Genomic DNA, 19,408 nt, shown 5'->3' with positions numbered 1-19,408 from the left:
CGTTTTATTTTGCAGAGCGATGATTGGGTAAGGTAATTGATTCAGGTTATTTTTTATCTCGAAAAAATATGTATATATGGTTTCAATTGGGAAATTCTTATTACTTAACGAAAATCTGATTAATTAGCTTTTTCCCTTATTCTAAGCGTAAGAAGCCGAGGGTTAAAGCTTATTATTGATAAATTGACATCATCTGTTCCTACCTTTTTTATTCCATTTCACGATGAAAATATTATTTTTACGCATGAAAACAGTTTTCTCGATGAATGCGATAAACCGTAATAAAGAGTGAATGAATAATAAACAAACGAAATAATAGTTAATGTTTATTGTCACTTTTGGAGGCTTAACAGAGTACTATAATAAGCTGGATATTTGAAAGACTGCACCCTCTTGTTTACTACGCGCTTGAATATAACCAGGCAGTTTATGTGTGAAGAATAAACAGGGTAATTTAAGCGTCGAGGTTATCAACTAAAAATATATTTTGATCAACGACAAACTTGTAGTTATGTGAAACAATATCAGGAGGTAATCTGCGAGGTTAGTTAAGTAGACATTTAACAGCTGGGATAAATCCGAATGTGACGAAGACATAAAAACGATGTTATTACTTATAAATCCCTAGCAGTCAGTTAAAGGCTGAGATTAGTCTCTCAAATGCCTAGCCCCGAAGATTGGAGTGAGAAGGGAATTAGAAACGTCGAACCACTTCGGGGTGCTTCATTTTACTGTTCATATGAAAACTAGATGAGCTCATAACGTGATGATTGCGAACCTTTAATATGAGTTAAAGTTGCGAGGATCGCAATTGGGGGTGAGTAGAGGTGGATCAAATACCACCATTACCTACCCTATTAGAAAATACTAAACAGTCATTTGATGTTTAGCGTTGTCACAAAAAAGAATTTTACGATAGATACTTTGCACAACATATTGAGTCAGTAATAATAGCGTGAAACTCTAAATTTTAAGCTTCTAATATTAAAGGTAGCTGTGTGATCAAATCTGGATTTTTTAATTGCGTCAAAAATATTATTATCGTCTTATTAATTTGAATATAACGTACGAGATTAAATGATAACTGTTGAGGAGAAAAAAAAAATAAATCAAAAATTTTGTACGAAACATTATGTTTTTTTTTAAACCATATAATTTGTTTTTTAGCTGTATACATTAAACGACTTCAGAATGTATGCATTTATTTTATTTTTGGTATTAGGAAATATGACCGCATTTAGGATTATTATAGGCAACTGAAATGGCTCAAAATTAACCAGCGAAGAAAGCACTCCTGTTTACTGTACTTTATAGTCCTAACGCACCTATATACCTCCGTGAAAAATTTCAACGCTTATCAGTTTATAGTTTACCTCCTCGTTCTAATTTTTTAAGAAACCTCTTAATACCCGTCCATAACTCCTCTTTCTTCTCTAAATCATATAGTGTACCTGTACCTACATGCAGCTCGACTGTGGAATCATCTTTTATTCATTATTAAAGATCTCATTACAGTGTCTCTGTTTAAATCACGTACGAAGAATTATCTCCCATTTCTTCCTTAATCTGTCCTCCTTTCGTCTTTCCTCTTTGTTCCTTTTTCACATTGAGTAAAATTATTTATTTATTTACAAATACAATTATTAATATTTTTGTCTATCTTTAGCTTAACGTATAATATACATTATGTACCAAAAGTTTAAAAAAAAATGAAGCTGAACAAATGTAAACTACTGTACTCTTGACTGACAATGTATTCCAAAAATATATGTACATTGTCTTTTAAATACGTGTTATTTGAAAAATGTGTTTTATTTCTTTTCTGCCAACAATTTCATCATTCACATGATAGCGATAGATGCTATTTTGTATGTCAAAAAATATTTAATGTACGTAGAAAAAAAGGGCTTACGTTGTATTCAAATTCAGGCGACGTTATGTTTTATCTCAGACTCGGCAATAATAGGTGTGTTGGACATCAACTATGGCGTTGTCTGATCCGTTAGTTAGTTAGAAGAGTGACGATATATAAATAGGGATAGCTCAGCAAACAATATATTGTATTTTGTCGATCCTGGGGCCTAATGCAAGAAAGAGGTGACATTTTGTCACAAACTCGACTATTTGTAGTCGAGTGGTGACTTCAATTACTTTGTCGAATTTGTATTCTTAAAAAACCGTTCAACAATTTAATTGACGAATAAAAAAGTTACACCACCGTGACAAACACGTATTTATCTTTGACTTCGCGGTCACATTCAAACGTAAATTTTTTCCGCGAACTCGTGTTTTTGGCCAAATTTACACTTTGAGCCGCAAAACTTGTAATCCTCTTGAAATGTTTCAACCGATAAAAACCCTAAAGCCAGATATATTGATTTTAATTTGGTTTAGGAAGCATTTGTCACGGGTGCTTTTACTGCTTATGAAGACACCTCGTCGTCTGATGATATTCTATTTTAGCCTTTGTAATTTTCTTTATTTAATGAAAACAGTAGGGCCTCAAAAATCCGTACAGGCAAAAACAGAAACTTTCCGGATTGTGGTCTGCAATACTTTAATGGTAATAAACTAAAAAGTTTCTTTAATTACCAAAACACAACCTCGGCAATATTAACAATAGTGAATAATAAACATTTAGGAATTCCGTGTTCCGACTTAACACAGAATTTTCTAACAAGTCGTGCCTTACAAGTTTATAATTGTGCTCTAAAATTGTGTATTTTGTGCATTGAAAAAAAAAAATAAAAAAAGTTAACAAGGATTCAAAAACGCCCGTTCGTTAGGTTTGCGTTTACTATCCGTGCGATTGTATTAAACTTGAACATGGCTGAACGTTGAACTTCAAGTTTTTAAGAAGAATTTTCTCAGATTTCTTAGTACCAGTGTTATCTATCGCATGGCCAAAAGCAGTTCCATAGTAACACATGCATCTATTCAGTATTAGCTTTATGAACATTATTTTCTCTTGCGCTGTGTAAAGCAAGTACATAATTATAATAAATAGTGATGCAGGAATTATGATTCCGCTGTCATAATTTCAATTTGCGATTCAGTGTCAGGGGTGCGAAACTATTAATAAAAACATAATAAATAATTAGTTACCCTTAAATCTTGTGCAAAACATAGTCAAAGCATAAATAATTAGCGATAGAACTAGTTTTAAATGTGTTTTATAACAATTATTTTTATTTGTAATCAATAAATTTACTCGTTTTAAATAAAAATTCCTAAACCTAAAAAAGCTAGGCTAATGTTATGAAATCTTATTAAAACATATCAGGAGTGTCTTAATTTTTTTTTAAATATATTGAAATGCAATTTCTGTGTCCGCTACTGAATAAATATGAAAATTAAATGCAACAGCTTTGTTTTTAAAAAAATATTTTACTACCGACTAGTTTCGAAGCAATACAAGCTTTTTTTGTCATGGTTATTACTAAATATTACCTTGCTTCTGTAGCTTGTGTTTCAAGGTTGTGAAGTTTTGAAACTAGTGAGTAATAAAATAGAAAATAAGTATTCGTTTATACATTTGTACAAACCACTTTAATTTTTTAAATTACACTTCGACCGGTTTCGAGGTTACTACCTAAGTTGTAAGTGGTTTATACAAATTTATAAACAAATAAGTGTTAAATGTTTTTGATAACAATAATATAGAAAATAAGTGTTTAAAAACAACCCTGTTTTATTTTCATTTTAATGAATAACCACAAAGTTAGTGCTTCAAATATGAATTTTAAATAAATGTATATTTAGTTCCCACCTTATTTTCTACAAAACATGTTTCATTCTTAGTGATGTTAGTTATATTTTATTGTGTTATTTTATGTGCATTCAAAAATTAATTTTTCATAAAACTGTTTTTTCGTTTCTTAGAATTCCCGAGCAACGCCGGGTATCGTCAACTAGTAGGTAATATATCTTTCATATCTTTTTTATTAATAATTAACACATTGATAAATGTATATAATTAAGTTATTGTTATATTTTAATACCAAGACATTTTCGTTTCCACCATTTCGAACCGTAATTTAACGGAAGTTCGATGGAAATGATTATTGATTGTATATTTTTATTTTTATTTACGAATTATTTTTATAATTGGGATTTTTTGTAATTTATATTTATTTTTGATTTAACAGTATTATTGTTTTTGTTTAGTGAAATAACACATGTAAAAATGAAGGTCCTTCCTAAACACATAAATTTTCTAGCTAGTTGCGTTCTAAAACAATGAACTCCTGTACATCATAAAACTGTGAAATAAACTAATACATAGAGGAGCAACATATCAAAGAGCATTAACTCTGTGCATACTATTTTTGATATATAGCCTGAAATATGAAATTAAATATGTTTTAAAGAGCCGCTATGATTTAATTTAATATTGTTCGATTCGTTAGTCAGATTTTGGTATTTTAAGAAATTATATTAAAAAACTGTTTGATGCGATGTTCTTGGGATACGTACATGAACAAAAAAAAAGAAAATTTGCTTAGAACCAAATTATTTCGAAAAACGTATATGCTTTGATCTGTTTCTCCTTAATTAATTAATTAAATAATTATTTTTTATTTTGTTTTTTATGAATGAATTTCATAGAAGGTATATGTTTTTATACATCTAGTAAATGTTATCACTGTAACACTCCAAAAAAAAGACTAACTCTTGTGCTTGGAAAGTGACTTATACTGTTGTAGTTGTTTATTTATAAGAGTTTATATAATTTTGAATATACGAGTATACGAGAAAAAAAAAAACATAAATTAAAAAAATACCTTTATACTAATTAACATTTAATGCAGTTTTCACAAGTGTTCAAAAAAAATCTTTAAATTTCCTTTAAATTTATTTATTGATATATTATTTTTAATTGTTTTTAGTTCATTGGGGAGATTATTGGAATTTTTTACACCTTTGAAGACAAAGCTATTTTGATCATGACTTGTGTGGAATAAAGGAATTTTATTACATCATATTTTAAATATGTCCTCCTTGTTGGATTTTGTTTTAAAATTATATGAAACATTATTTGTTCTGCGCTCTAAAACCACGAGTTTGCGTACCCAGTCTGATTTCTTAGTTTCTCACGTTCATACTATATGGCTCGTACATAGATGTATCTCATTGCAAGCCGGGAACTGCATACTGTATACTGCAGTCTGTCATGAGATCTACAATCGTAAGGCATTCACATTCATTCAGCGATTCAAGATATAAACACTTTGTAATTTTCTTAACAGCAGTGATTAAAATTTATTTAACTGTCATTAAAAAAAACAAAGAAGAGCCTTTTTTACCATCTGAATTTATTTTATCTTTTCTTTCGACTTGCATTTCAATGAAAAAGTTAAGCGCTACTGGAAATAGGATATGAAACCCTAGAAGATAAAATACTAGACTCCACATTTGCCATTTTGAAATAAAAAATGCAGAAATTATCGTAATAAGCTATTTTATACGTGAATAAAAATACTATTTTAAGTTGAATTGAAAACCTGTAGTTCATTTTGTTTTAATGCAAAAAAATCAGTGGTCCCATTTGCACATTTGTCATATTAAAATAATTATTATTTAGCGTTAAAAGTTCTTTATATTGAAATAATCTCAACAATTTTTGAGTATGTCCAAATGGTTGCAGACTGGCTGGATTTCCTCCCCAGGGAGTTATTCATATTTAAATTTATTTCAACAGAGGGAAAACATTTTTGAGAAGGGAATATGGAAGTCTAGGTATTTACAGGGCTTATGACCTGTCATTGGCTGGTTTAGCGTTGCCGAGTAGGTGATTTGGATCAGCCGGATAAAGGTTTCAGCTCTTTTACTTCACAAAAGTCAACCGATGGAAGAGTTGAGGAAATGTGGATGTTCAAACATGGGCAGAACGGTGAATGTTACACAGTGTGTAAAGTGGCCACTTAAACCAGCCAATGACAGGTCATAAGCCCTGTGAATGCCTAGACTTCTGTATTCTCTTCTCAACAATGTTTTCCCTCTGTTGAAATAAATTTAAATATGAAATAATCTCGTTTGGTTCAAAAGTCATCATGTTTTGGAAATCACAGAATATTATTTCCTGTACATTTCGTTCAATGCGACTCCCGTGGTTGAAGGTGTAAAGTGAGTTTTGCGTGTTGGTTTTATTAGTGTCTCGACGAAAAGACGGGTACGTCTCGAAACCGGTAGACGTAGAAAAGCCGGTAAGTGGTTGTATACAAATCTTTTAACATTTAGTGTTATTTTTACTTTCCCTCTCTTCTTATCGCCACTTTTGTATTATAAATGGAATATTAAGCAGTTTGCCCCATTGAATTCAGAATGTAATGAAACTGTTGGAAATGGTAATGATACATCACTTAACTGAACGCGTCCCGTTCAACACTCACAAGTAACAACGTAATATTAAGCAAAATTATGTCTATGGAAGATGCTTCACTTCCGTTTGTATGAGCGTCATGGCAAAAAATTATTGCCTAAAAACATGCACACGTTCGTTGCTTTTTAGTGGAAACAACATTTGAAGGCCGTCATATATATTTCTTTAGACATTTAATTGTTTATTTAACAATTAAAAATATAAATTTGTCATGGCAATTTTTTTCTGTTAAATTATTTGAATACAAAAAAAAAATCATATGCGCTGTGGCGCAGTTGGTTAGACGACCAACTGTGAAACTGGCGTCGCGGGTTCGATTCCCGCCAGTTGCAAGAAAGAAATTCAAGAAATATTTTCTTCGCAATTGGTCTGGGTGTTGTGATGTATTTTTCATTACCTCCTTCCATATCTCCCCAATCCTACCTACTGACAAGCCTCAAAATAGAGGCTTAGCGGGTTATTCCCTTTAAAAAAATATCTCTGTTTCAGTAAATTAGATTAAAAACAAAATAATGTGTTGTTTTTTGCACAACATGTCAAAAGACTTGAGATAACAGTATATTACTGTGATCTAACTCAGAATCGAATCCGGAACCCCCGTTTGTGAAACAAGTATCTTAGCCGCAAAGGCCGCTAGATTGTAATTATTTTGTTTTTTTTTTTACAAAAATAGTAAATATTTCATTTCTAAGAATTTACTCTAATATTCGATTTTCGAAAGCCATTTTAAAATAAACGAAATGTTAATAACGTTCTTTTAGGAAATGGGAATCAAGTTATGGTAGATCGGGGTTAACATCTCGGACATCTGATCAGTGAGTCCGCGACCACGATCCGGTTCTAGAAAGGTTTATTTTATAATTATTTTTAAATATTATAAATAAATCTTTTTTTTTTTGTGTTTTAGTGTTATTCGATTTTTTTTAGTGTAACGAGTTTATAATATTTTCACGATTTATGATGCAGCATAAAAACACATGTTCGATGTTAGGTGCTTTTTAATTAATTTTAATCGTGCACAAAACCTGAAAAACCTTGCAGCTAAACGCCGTTAAATTAGAATTCTTTGCAGCAATCACCCTTTATTTCCGTTGATTGAATGAAACAGTTCGTATTTTGATATAATTTTTCTACACCGGGCGTATTTACTAGGGGACGATTTCCGAAAGTCCAACCCAGGGTGGATGCACCAGTTATGGGTTAGTAATAATTACAGGCTGTCAAATCAGGCCCGGCCAAGTGAAGTGCCACGAAGTTGGCCGAGAGGTGTCACTGTACTGGGTAACTGTAAGATCAGAGGCGAATTCGATTAAATTTCAATTAAATCGCATCGTAATATTAATTATAATCGTTTTATGTAGGATTGATTGAAACGTAATTTAAATCATATATGCTTACTTTTGTACTATACTATACTTCATATTACTTTTCTGATTTCTCGATAGCAAATTATGGTCTGAAAATTTTTAACAGTGACAATACTCGTAGAAAATACTGAAAACTGACATGTATTATAATGTTAGAACCTTAAAATAATAATTATCCAGAGAAGCCTTTAAACTCTATTGCATAAAACAAAAGCGTTCCAAATTTTGCGGTTTGGTTTTAGTTTGGATTTTAGTCAAACAACCAACATGTAATGGACACTTGCAATTCCCTACCCGAGTACTGACGGCCCCTTGTATTGCTGTAATCTGTAGCTTACGTCGTGGTTAATAATTGTAGAATGGTTTTTTCCGTGTAGGCTACTCTACTAGGTTATTACTCTGAGGTTAGAATGATAGAAATGCTGTAACTGTCTCAAGATAAGGCTGACTGCTTTCTTCACTAAAAACTAACACCAAAAAACAACTGATCATGAAAACGTAAGTCTTGAGCGGTTGCTGATAGCTGATAGATGTACAACACACGATCTTGTTAAAATTGTCATTGATTATTTTTTTTAATAATTTTTTTTATTGTTTTTATCATGTAAAGACTTTTAAAAAATATGCATTTTTATTGTTTTTCATAGATACATATTTAACATATAACTGTGTTAATAACTATTAAAATTTTGTATATTTTACTGCCTTCTAACCCTAGTTATACAGTAATGTAATTTTATACCGATTTAATATTTTTATACGGGTATACTATATACATAGTATGTTTGTATCGTAATATATATAAATAAGCATTAATTTAAACGAGTAACAACTTTACGTGTAAAATACACCAATCGTCATCTTTGAGAAACGCCTGAAACATTATTATATATCATTATAACTCTAAACTCCCATAGTTTTATTCTTCTTACCTGGTTCCTCTGCATGATTCCTTCCAAACTTCTTTCTCCAAAGGTTAAAAGTTACAAAAGTATTTTTTGTACAATGTATATATGTATTTATTAATTTAATTAGTCTACAAACAACAAAAAATAATATTTAAAATACAAAAATATTGTAATAAAAAAAGACACTACTTATTTTTCACCAATTACATGTAAACACGAATAAAATAAACATTTAAATCAAATTAACAACGCAAATGATTGAACTTGAAATTAAAAAAATTAAATCCTGAATTTAAAACACATTTTGTATACAAATGTAAACTCTAACACTAAACAATTAAAATAACAATGTAAATTATCAAAATTGAATAAATAAAAAAATAGGTATATGCTTCATCTGCCCACTGAAAAGAGCTGTAAAAGAAGTGTTTATATAGAATAAAAAAAGTTTAAATTAACCATTACCAATTTACATCAGTATGATTCGGGTTGGTTGGAAGAAATTGCTTATTTATTTATTTATTTACATACAAAAGTTTATTGTACATTATTTGAGACATAAGCCCAAATTCATGGGACTAAAAGTCCTGTGTTGAGATGGGACGAGCAATTAAATGACACAGACACATGAGTATATCACCACAAATATAGGATCAAAAAAGAAAAATTAAAAAAAAAAAAAAAAACAAATGTATGGCACATCAATATGGTAAACAGTAAACTCAAACATTCCATATAACAATAAAAACTTCATAATCATCATCATTCCCTTTCCGCACTTAATAGTGCATAGGGCAATGCATTTGTACACCAAGCGTGGCGTATCAAGATCATTTTTGTTACATGAAGGTGATCAGTCTTACGATTCAAGTACCAGTCTAGGGACTAAGAAATATTATAGTGTAAAAACACCCTTTTAAATAATATTTCATATCAACCATGTCGGGAATCGAACCTGAGATCTCTTGCATTGTAGGCAAATGCACTGACCATTACACCACGAGGCCGACTATAGGCCGAATGTCACTAAAGTTTTGTTATTTTTTGACAAAAAGTTTTAAATAAAGAAAAAAAACAAACATTTTATCTCGTGACCAGATTGACGATGAAAACAGATATGTGTGTGTATTAGTGTTACGAACTTGACGGCTACTCTCCGGTAAAAATCCGGAAAAAGCGAACCGAGTGAGATAATTCCGCCTCATATTGTAGTTGTTGGCGCGTTAACCTACCATGCCGAGTTAGATTCCTGGCAAGATCAACATGAAATATCGGTTTTAAATATGGTTTTCATTGCACTTCTAAAAATAAGCCTTACTATGTGTGATTTTTTTATTCTTTACCGCTGTGAATAAACAATAAAATTTCGTACCTACACAAGTCGATAAAACGTCAATAAGTTATGAGACCAGGCATATTAAAATAATAATATTATTCCCATGAATTGTATTTGACATTTACTTATTGAAATAACTAACTTTGTATATTTACTACCGCAGCCTTCCGAAAACTGTGTCGTATTTTGCATGTTTTATTGATTTCTATATTAATTTGTAATCCAGCAAAATTCAACTCTTGGGATCTGACTCAGAATATTTTATCGGCGGGTAGCTAACGATGTTTGATAAATTTTATATCTTACTTTTTATCCAGGTATGATTCAAGATATAAAGCAGAATGTTAAATAAGGACTTGTCTTTACTGCATTTAATTTTAAATTACCTACTCTGATTTATTGGTGGTTAAACCTTATCAAAACTTATTCAATGCTTAGAAAAAAGTTTATTTAAAAAAAAAAACAGGAAAAAACAAACGTTTGATAACCGTAACCTAAATTAAATAAATTCTAAAATTCAGAGGTATTTAAGCAGACAACAGAGATGAAGAACATTTTAGAGAAGAGGTTTAAGTGGCCTCTTTACACACTGTGTAACATTCACCATTCTGTCCATATTTGAATATCTATATTTCTTCAATTCTTTCACCTGTTGATGTTTGTGAAGTTAAACCAGCCAATGATAGGTCATGAGCCTTGTAGATGCCTAGGCTTCTATATTATCATCTATAAAATGTTCTTCATCTCTGTTGTAATATTTTAATATTAACAGCTTCTCGGGGAGTTGAATCCAGTCCTCGTCTACAAAAATTTGGACAAACTCAAAATATTGTATTTAATGTGTTTTTTTTTATAACTCTTGAGTCTATATTTATTTAAGGTATTTTTATTATATTAGTTTTCGAATAAAATTTAATTTTAAGATATTTAAAAAAAAGATCGCATGTACGTTTTTAAAAAAAATAGTTTATTAGAATTCTATTAGTCAAGAAAAAATATGTCAAGCCAAATATATAATGCGGTTGCAAAGCTTGTAAATAAAAAGTGGTTGAAAGTAATATTTGCAAAGATAACCGAATTGTAAAATAAATTTTGTGTTAGAGATTACAGATTCGATTCATGATTTATTTCAGGATTATTTTATTTAATTACTTCATAATTGTATAAAAAATGTATCATTTTTATATTTGTAACATACTCGTATCAAAATAATAATTACTAGAAAAGGAATAACGGTATCCTGCTTAACAGAACTGCAAAATTTCATCCACTTTTTCAATCTGTAACATCTGTCAGATGGGCTGAGGTAATGTAAAAAATGATACACTTATTGATAGATCCGATAGTCGGTATCGACGCCACTAAAATGGCGTACCATAAAAAGTATGATAATTGTATCAAAACATTCCGCCCGCGACTACCAAGCATCTGTTCGTATCTGTTCTCCCCTCGCCAAGTTTAGTATCACCGAAGACTCGGGATAGTATAATTATGTATTTATTTTAAAAGCCACACATTATTTTCAAATAAAAGGCAACAATTTCATTTCATCTTCTCGGAGCGTTTTATTTTTCAGCGCCCCTCCGCGGAACAAAACGATCGGCCGTCTAAATACGGTGCATTATCGCCGGGGATTTGATAATGTTGCCGTTGGAATTTGATACTGCAGAACTTCTTAAAGTTTTTTATTTTATTTGTTATAAAATACTTAGAAATACGTTAATTTTATCGATAGGCGCACTGAAATGGTAGGAAACTAATCGGAAAATACATGCATAATGCTACTAAAAACTTCAATGGATACAATAAATGTTTTCTTAAGCGCGGTAAAATTTGGAGCATTAAATTGGAAGGCAAAGTTTCCTTAAAATACACGAAAAAATAACAAAAAACATTTTTATAAAAACGAACTACTTTGAATGACGTCACTGGTTCATATTAATCAACCTATGATATTAGAGTTATGGAATACTTTTGGTTTGTTTGCCGTGGATGACCAATGGGAAGATTAAATTTTTTATTTTATATTCAAATTATGTACAAAAGTAAACAAAATCTAGATCACTCAAAACTAATAATAAATAAAAGTTTATTGGCGCGTTTCTAATACATTTTTTAAAAAATATTAAATTATCACAAAATATCAAATAAACACAAAAACAAACAAAAAAAACCATTGTAAAAATTAAGCAACACAAATATACTTGGACTGGATAAACACAACTTAACACCTTGAAGTTTTGATTCTTGATCGGGAAATCTTTCAATTGTTTGCTTCTTTACTCCAAACTGGTTGAGTTCTTTACCTCGGCAGAAAGCTTATCAAATAGCTTTGGTATATTTAAATATTTTGTCGTCCGGCTTCCATAGAAGTTTTGTGCTCTAGACTCTACTAGTTTCATGGCTGTTATCGATCTTGTTTCATGTTGGTGCCTGAGCGGAGTCTTTTCCTCATCAAAATGTTTTATTATTAGCTTACAGTGGTAAAGTTGCTTTACCTTAAGTACCTCACAATGCTTAAATATAATTGTGTCATCTTCTTTGCAAATCTTTTTGATTTCTTCATTTTTAATAATTATCTTTAGAAGTATTTTCTGAAAATTGGAAATTCTATCAACATATGACTTGTGAGTTCCTCGCCAAGACAGAATTCCGTATGATATAATTGATTCTGCAAAACTTATGTAAACTAACTTAACTTAATTGATCGAGAATAACCGGAATAGAACCTCTGACGTCGCACGCGGAGTTATTTCAGAAATACAAAACTTTAAAAAATCGTAGCGCTGATAATACGATATATAAAAAATAAAAATATTTTTTAAAAATAAAACAACTTTGTTTTTGACCACTAATTTTTATTTTTCACCTACCGGTTTCAAAGCAAACAAGCTTCTTCGTCGAGGTTTACGTAACTAATGAATTCATTATGAATTAATTAATGGTTATTCATTATAATAAAATAAATAAAACAACTTTGTTTTTAACCACTAACGTTTATTTTTCACCGACCGGCTTAAGTTAGAGCTTCAAATATAAACTTTATAATTTTTTTTGGCTAAAAACCACTGAACTTCCTCATTTTGATATTTTGATGTATTTATGTAGTTGAAATAAACATTGCCATCACGAGAGGATAGAACGCCATATCACTCTGTCTTTGCATATAGATCTCGCACTCTCTACATTCATACATCTCCTCATGCACGCACGCCAATTATTCCTACTCTTGACATGTCCATCTTCAGTATTTGTTGGATTTGATTGTGCCATGTCTTTCCCGGTAGTCGTAAAGTAAATGAAAGTACCAAAGTTTAAAAAAAATAAAACGACATGTTTATTTATTAACTTGCATTTGAGAGATCATGCAATCTAACAATGATTATTAAATGTCTTATGTATTAATGTTTATAAATTGATTTAATCAATAAAATCCAATTTCTGCATACCTACGCTATAGGGTGGCTATGGTAAATATTGAACGCGTGCGTTTTAAAAACCAGGTCATCATAAATCAAATATAAGACCAGTCATATTAGATTAGACAGATTAGCCGCATATTTCGATGAACATTATATACAAATATCTAAGTTGAAATTGAGATATTTCAGATAAAAGTGTGGTAAATCTATCTGGTGCACAAACGGTAAGTTTCGTGCAGTACCTATGCGAGTCTGATACATTATTATTATCAACAAAATAAAAAAAAGGGATGCTGCGTTAGTTTGGACACGGAGAGCGAATGGACAGTGAAATAATAGCTAAAAGGATTTGTTATTAATGTTGATGGATGCAGAAAAAAAAGACATGTTAGCGTAATGTAGCTTTCTTTTCTCTCTGCCTACCTCTATAGTGAAACGACGTAATGGTTTGCTTGATATTTATAAATTAATTACACGAAATTAGTGAAAAACGTTGACATATTAATACATAGACGCACATTATAGAGTAAAATATTTTAAAAAGTGGTGACACGAAAACGTACCCATAGTTACTAAATTTGTTTATTTATACCAGCGCTGCTTTCAACGATTATGTATATGCTACCAAAAATTAGAGAACACTCGTTTTAGGTACACAAAAAAGTTTGTATTTTAACGTTAACAATCAATATTAGTTTTTGGTAAATCCCAACCAGATTTTAAAAAATATTCTTTATAATTTCGACCCATTTTTTTTTCACTGAGTTTTGGGTAGTAAAAAATAAAATTAACTCACATTTATTATATTTTAAACACGTGTTCCTATCAGTGCACCCCTGTAACCAAGAAAAGCTTCGCTAGGCGTAGTTTAACGTTAGCAAAAAATAATATTTATATTTTTTTATGAATTGTTTTAACCTTTAGTAACTACTCATAAACAAATATTTACCAAGAAAAAGATACACATGTCTATTTACAACGTTTATCTGAAAGGTTTTTATACGCTTGCATGACACTAGCAAGCAAAACTTCATGCCTGGCTGGCCGTCGAAGAATGACTAAATACGCGTTGGGCATGATTGAGCGTTTGGGCACGAGTATAATCATTTTTGAGGGTTCCGGACATATTTATGTGTATTAATAAATATGTCAACGGTGAAGAATTGTACACATGTTTATTTATTTTTTAATATTTTCTTTTTTAGCACACATTTCAAATTAAAAACAAATTTAAAAACTGTCTTTTGTTTTTAATTTGAAACTATTGTTTTTCTATCCAACCGAAATGTGATGTTTTGAAACCAGTTGCTCAGAAAGAGCTCTCCTTATTATTTACGTCACTCCTTGATTGATGATATCAAAGTGCCACAATTTTATGCGGCAGACCAAATTCATAAAACCGCAAATTGCGAAACTTTAAGGAATCCAGGTAGAACGATTACAGCTTTGTAATGGTCTTCTTTAATAGGCCGTCCTTTCCACGTTTTTATTTGATTCGTTTCTCCAGACGTTTTCTGGGATTCTATTGTTCCTCGTATCGCCAGATACTTCTTAATCCTTCCTAGGTTTAATAACATGTAATTTACTCAATAAGTGGGTAATACATGGAATTGGAAGGGCCCCTCTTGTGTCATTTGTTGATAATGATGAGTTCACATTTAATTTTATGGAATCGCAAACATTTTGCACCTGAAAATTGTAGGTTGCAAATTATGCTATTCAAACCCTTACTGTTTTATCCCACTCCTACATTGTATTTGTTTATTTAACAACCAATAAATGTTCGATACTGTCTTTTTGCTTGCCTTTCTAACAAAATACACATTCTTATTCATATTTTTAAACGTGATTTTTCCGTATTTTTCAGACTAGTGTGCTAGTCCATCGTCAACTTAAAATTAAACTTCTCAAGATATTCATTCAAAATACTTAAAAACTAACGTACTTAATATATATTTAAGAACCAAAAGTTTTTTACAAGTAATTCATATAGGTCAAGTCAAAGAAGGAATCGTGTGTTAGAAATACCACATTGTAAAACGAGGTTCGCACAGAGACATGCATATTTTATAGGCCCAAATTTTTTTTATTCATTTTCTGCTGATAATATTTCATTGATTAGAAAAGTACAAAATTTTCCTTCTTATAAAAAACATGCACTATCCTGGATTCAAACTAAAGATATGAACTCTTTTTTTCTATGATTTATTTTATTGTCCTTTAATAAAGGAGTATTTTTGTGTTTTTTTTAATATTTTTTATTTCCTATTTTAATTACTATAAAAAAAAATACCATATTATCTTTTACAGAATATTTTATTTTTTCTTTCTTATGTTACACAAAAATATTATCACTGTCCATTATTTATTATAGGAGCAAAAATTCTTTAATATTTTCTTGTATACCCACTAACAGGCCTTGCCTTTGTGGGTTTTTTAAAACTATTTTTACTATTTATATGTATTTCATTGCTATGTAATTATGCTTTATTTTTTTAATACTCTTTTTAATCACTTCTGTTTATTGTAAAAGATAGAAAAAAATTAAAAAAAAAAAAAGAAAAAAAAATTACAATAAGAAATATTTTTTTAATTTGGTATCTTTCATTAACAATCGAAGTATTTTTTCTGATTACAATAATTTGAACATTCTTTTTACCGAATATCATTATAAATCCAAACATTTTAGGTAACTCATTGTTTATGTGTGAATATAAAATTAGAAAATAGTGTGATTTGAATCAATTAACAGCATTTAGGTCGGTAGTTAATAGACCTCATTTGATTCGGGAATATCCCTTAATTTCACAAATCTAACAATAACTAAATTGGCTCTCACGTCAAACAGAGTAAATGAAACTAACGCTAGGTGTAGATTTGTTGGCGTTTTACGGGTGTCGTTTTACGAGATAAAGGGCACATCTCGCCGTAAATCAGACTACAATCGGCGATTCCTAGGGGGCCCGTTTCAATTAAATCCCATTTCGTGTAATTGAATAAACGCGGCAGTACAGTTTTATGGCGTGGATACCATTTGTTTATTGCGGTCTAACGTAAGGAAACTGTTACTCCAATAAAGGTAATGCCCCAAACCGCGGTCACTGCATTGTGTGGTCAATCGGGGGTAGTTTACTAGTGGTAGTTCACGTCCACTCTCGATTCTTCCACTCACCACACTAATACTAACACTCTAACCGCAAAGACAAATAATTTATGTAGGTGCTTATGACACAATTTCGTAATCTACTTAGATGATTAAAGACTATTTCTTTTCATTCAAAATTACAAAAATATTTGTTTTACTAAGTTTACAATGTCTTCTATTATAATCAATGTAATTTTTACTTTTATTTATTTTATTTTATTTTATTTAGAAAACATACAACCATACATAATAAGTATTAAAAACAACATTTTTTTAGCATAAAAAGACCAATTAAGCTTTCACAAATTATGCAAAAGATATAAACATTAAATGTGACAAAAAAATAAATAAATAAGAATTTCAAGTGAGAAAAGAATAATTGTTAATATTTGCGTTTTCCATGGAGGTAATAAATTAAAATAAATAAAAATACAGAATGTACACTCCGAGCCATCCACGTACACACATGAACGCACATTTAAAACATACACAAACATATACATTACATGCGGTCATGTAATCAAAGCCATAAAAAGATATTCCCTATTATTTTTTAGCCACACTTATCTTCTAAGCTTTTTCATGATTTAGGCATATTCATTTTAACAATGTTTTGAGTATGTTCAAATGCTTGCAGACTGGCTGGATTTTCTCCTTAGGGAGTTGTTCATATTTAAATTTACTTCACAAAAGTCAACAGATGGAAGAGTTGAGGAAATGAGGATGTTCAAACATAAATAAAATGGTGAATGTTACACAGTGTGTAAAATAGCCACTTAAACCAGCCAATGACAGGTCATAAGCCCTGTAAAAGCCTAGACTCCCATATTCCCTTCTCAAAAATGTTTTACCTCTCTGTTGCAATAAATTTACGTATTATTTTTCTTATTGATCCAAGATATACAAAAATATTTAAACGCGTTGTTACAGTCGATTCTTTAAATGATGATATTAAAATTAGCACTGCATTTCCAAAAAAGAGTAAATATAATACGATGCACTTTAAATTCTATATCAATAAAAATTTATTCAAATAAAACAAATTTAAATAACATATTTTATTTATATTGAAATTTGTAATTAATCATGATGATTTTAAGTTTCTTTTTTAGTTGGTTTACATATACCTAAATATGTAATATATTATTTTCCTTTTAATTCCTGGAAGAAATATTCGTTTTACTGTGACAATAATCCAGTTGGAACAACGGATAATGCTGTGAACATAAATCGATTTGCTTACTATCAATTTATTATTTACCGAACTCTACAACAGTAGAATTAAAGTTGGTTTGTTTTGTTCGATTGGAACCCATTGAAATCAAATGGAATTATTGAAATTATTTCATGGTAAACAGAATGTAAGATAGCAGTATTTGTCCAGCAGTGTTAGACTCGGTTGCGGGTCTCATCCCTACTCGTATAACCATCCCGCAATACGAGCCTTAAGAACCCCCCTATGGAGGTACTTGCCGCGTGAAACCGCAGGGTCCTATGTAAATTGTGGTCGGTGTTATTGTTTCAAACACAAAGATTAGGCACGAATTAACACCGCCGAATGAATACGTGGTAAATAATTCCAACGCAGTTATTATTTGGGAAAGGGTCAAGTGCGGTCCACGGGCTGCGGATATTCAGTGAATGGAATTACCATGAGACTTGTTTGGCTTTGCGAGGAATCCGGTGCCTTGTACACTAAACGCCTCCGAACATTTCGGTTGCCCATAATGCTCAGCTTTTGGGTGAACACCAATTAGCGAGGGTAAGCTGTGGACTGATCTGCGGTCAGTCATTTAAATAAATTTACTAAGCGCAAAGAAATAAATGAAATTAGAACAGTCATTTATACCATACACGTGATCTAAAAATAATTAAAAGTTTCTATTCATCACAAATTATCTTTAACACGCCAGTTAGAATCTAAATGGAATCCACGAGTTATCATGCTTTGTATACAGGAAATAATAGAAAAGTTAAAAAAATTCTGAATTAAAGTTGTAGTCATTACGTATATCATACTTTAGATAAGTTTTTAAAATTATGTTACCTTAATTTTCATTCAAATGTGAATCATTATTCTAACTGACGAAGAGCTTCCATTAGATTTTCGAGTTTGATACTGGTTATTGTATGAAAAAATAAACCGTAACACTAATATCTTCATTTCACCAATGGACGCGTAGTTAAAGAAAAGTTAATACAGTTAAAAAGCAAAAGAAAGGGTCCACTAAATGGTTTGGTCATGTAAAACGAACGAATGACAAAATAATGGTAAAACAGATTTTCATTCTCGTATATGGTGAAAATTATTGATAATGTAGGACGAGAATAATCAAGAAGGACGTGGCATGATCAGATAAACCTACATCTCAAGTCTGGTCATGTCACACGCAGACATAATCGAAGGGCATTTATTTTTATTTTTAAAGAAATGACCCGCTAAGCTTCTATTTAGAGGCTTGTCAACAGGTAGAAAAGAGGGGATATAGAATGAGGTAATGAAATATACACCACAACACCCAGACCAATTGAGAAAACATCTTTCTGGTATTTTTTTTTCTTGCAACTGGCGGGAATCGAACCAGCGACGCCTGTTTCACAGTTAGCCGTCTAACCAACTGCGCCACGGCGCCTGTCTATGACAAGACGTATGAATGTGGAAGAATGTGGGAATGAATGTCAGAATAGATGTTTGCGATCCATCTTCTAAGCCTACCAGTGGCCAGCCGTGATTTATTTTATAGGTAATCTACAACAAATGTTTATCAATTTATACCTACCTATAAGTGCATAATATGTAAGCAATATAATTATAAATGGCTATTTTTTCTTTGGTCCCGTGAAAATC

At 30.8% G+C, this 19,408-nt stretch overlaps 1 protein-coding gene across 7 annotated transcripts in view; it reads left to right on the top strand.

Annotated features, from left to right (window-relative positions):
- dac (dachshund family transcription factor) overlaps positions 1 to 19,408 on the top strand; it is a 377,714-nt gene that overhangs the window by 161,903 nt on the left and 196,403 nt on the right. For 4 of the 7 annotated variants that reach the window (XM_088224353.1, XM_088224352.1, XM_088224356.1 and 1 more), the window contains exon 3: positions 3,883 to 3,918. The exons of the other annotated variants lie outside the window; for them this stretch is intronic. In XM_088224353.1, coding sequence (XP_088080479.1) covers positions 3,883 to 3,918 — 36 coding nt within the window. The remainder of the gene's footprint in view (positions 1 to 3,882; positions 3,919 to 19,408) is intronic. 7 annotated transcript variants of the gene reach the window in all.

Source organism: Micrasema longulum, unplaced genomic scaffold, assembly GCF_059751315.1.
Source record: "Micrasema longulum isolate JH-2025_06_02 unplaced genomic scaffold, ASM5975131v1 h1tg000280l, whole genome shotgun sequence".
Lineage (NCBI taxonomy): Eukaryota > Metazoa > Arthropoda > Insecta > Trichoptera > Brachycentridae > Micrasema > Micrasema longulum.
This window is presented reverse-complemented; position numbering and strand designations above follow the sequence as displayed.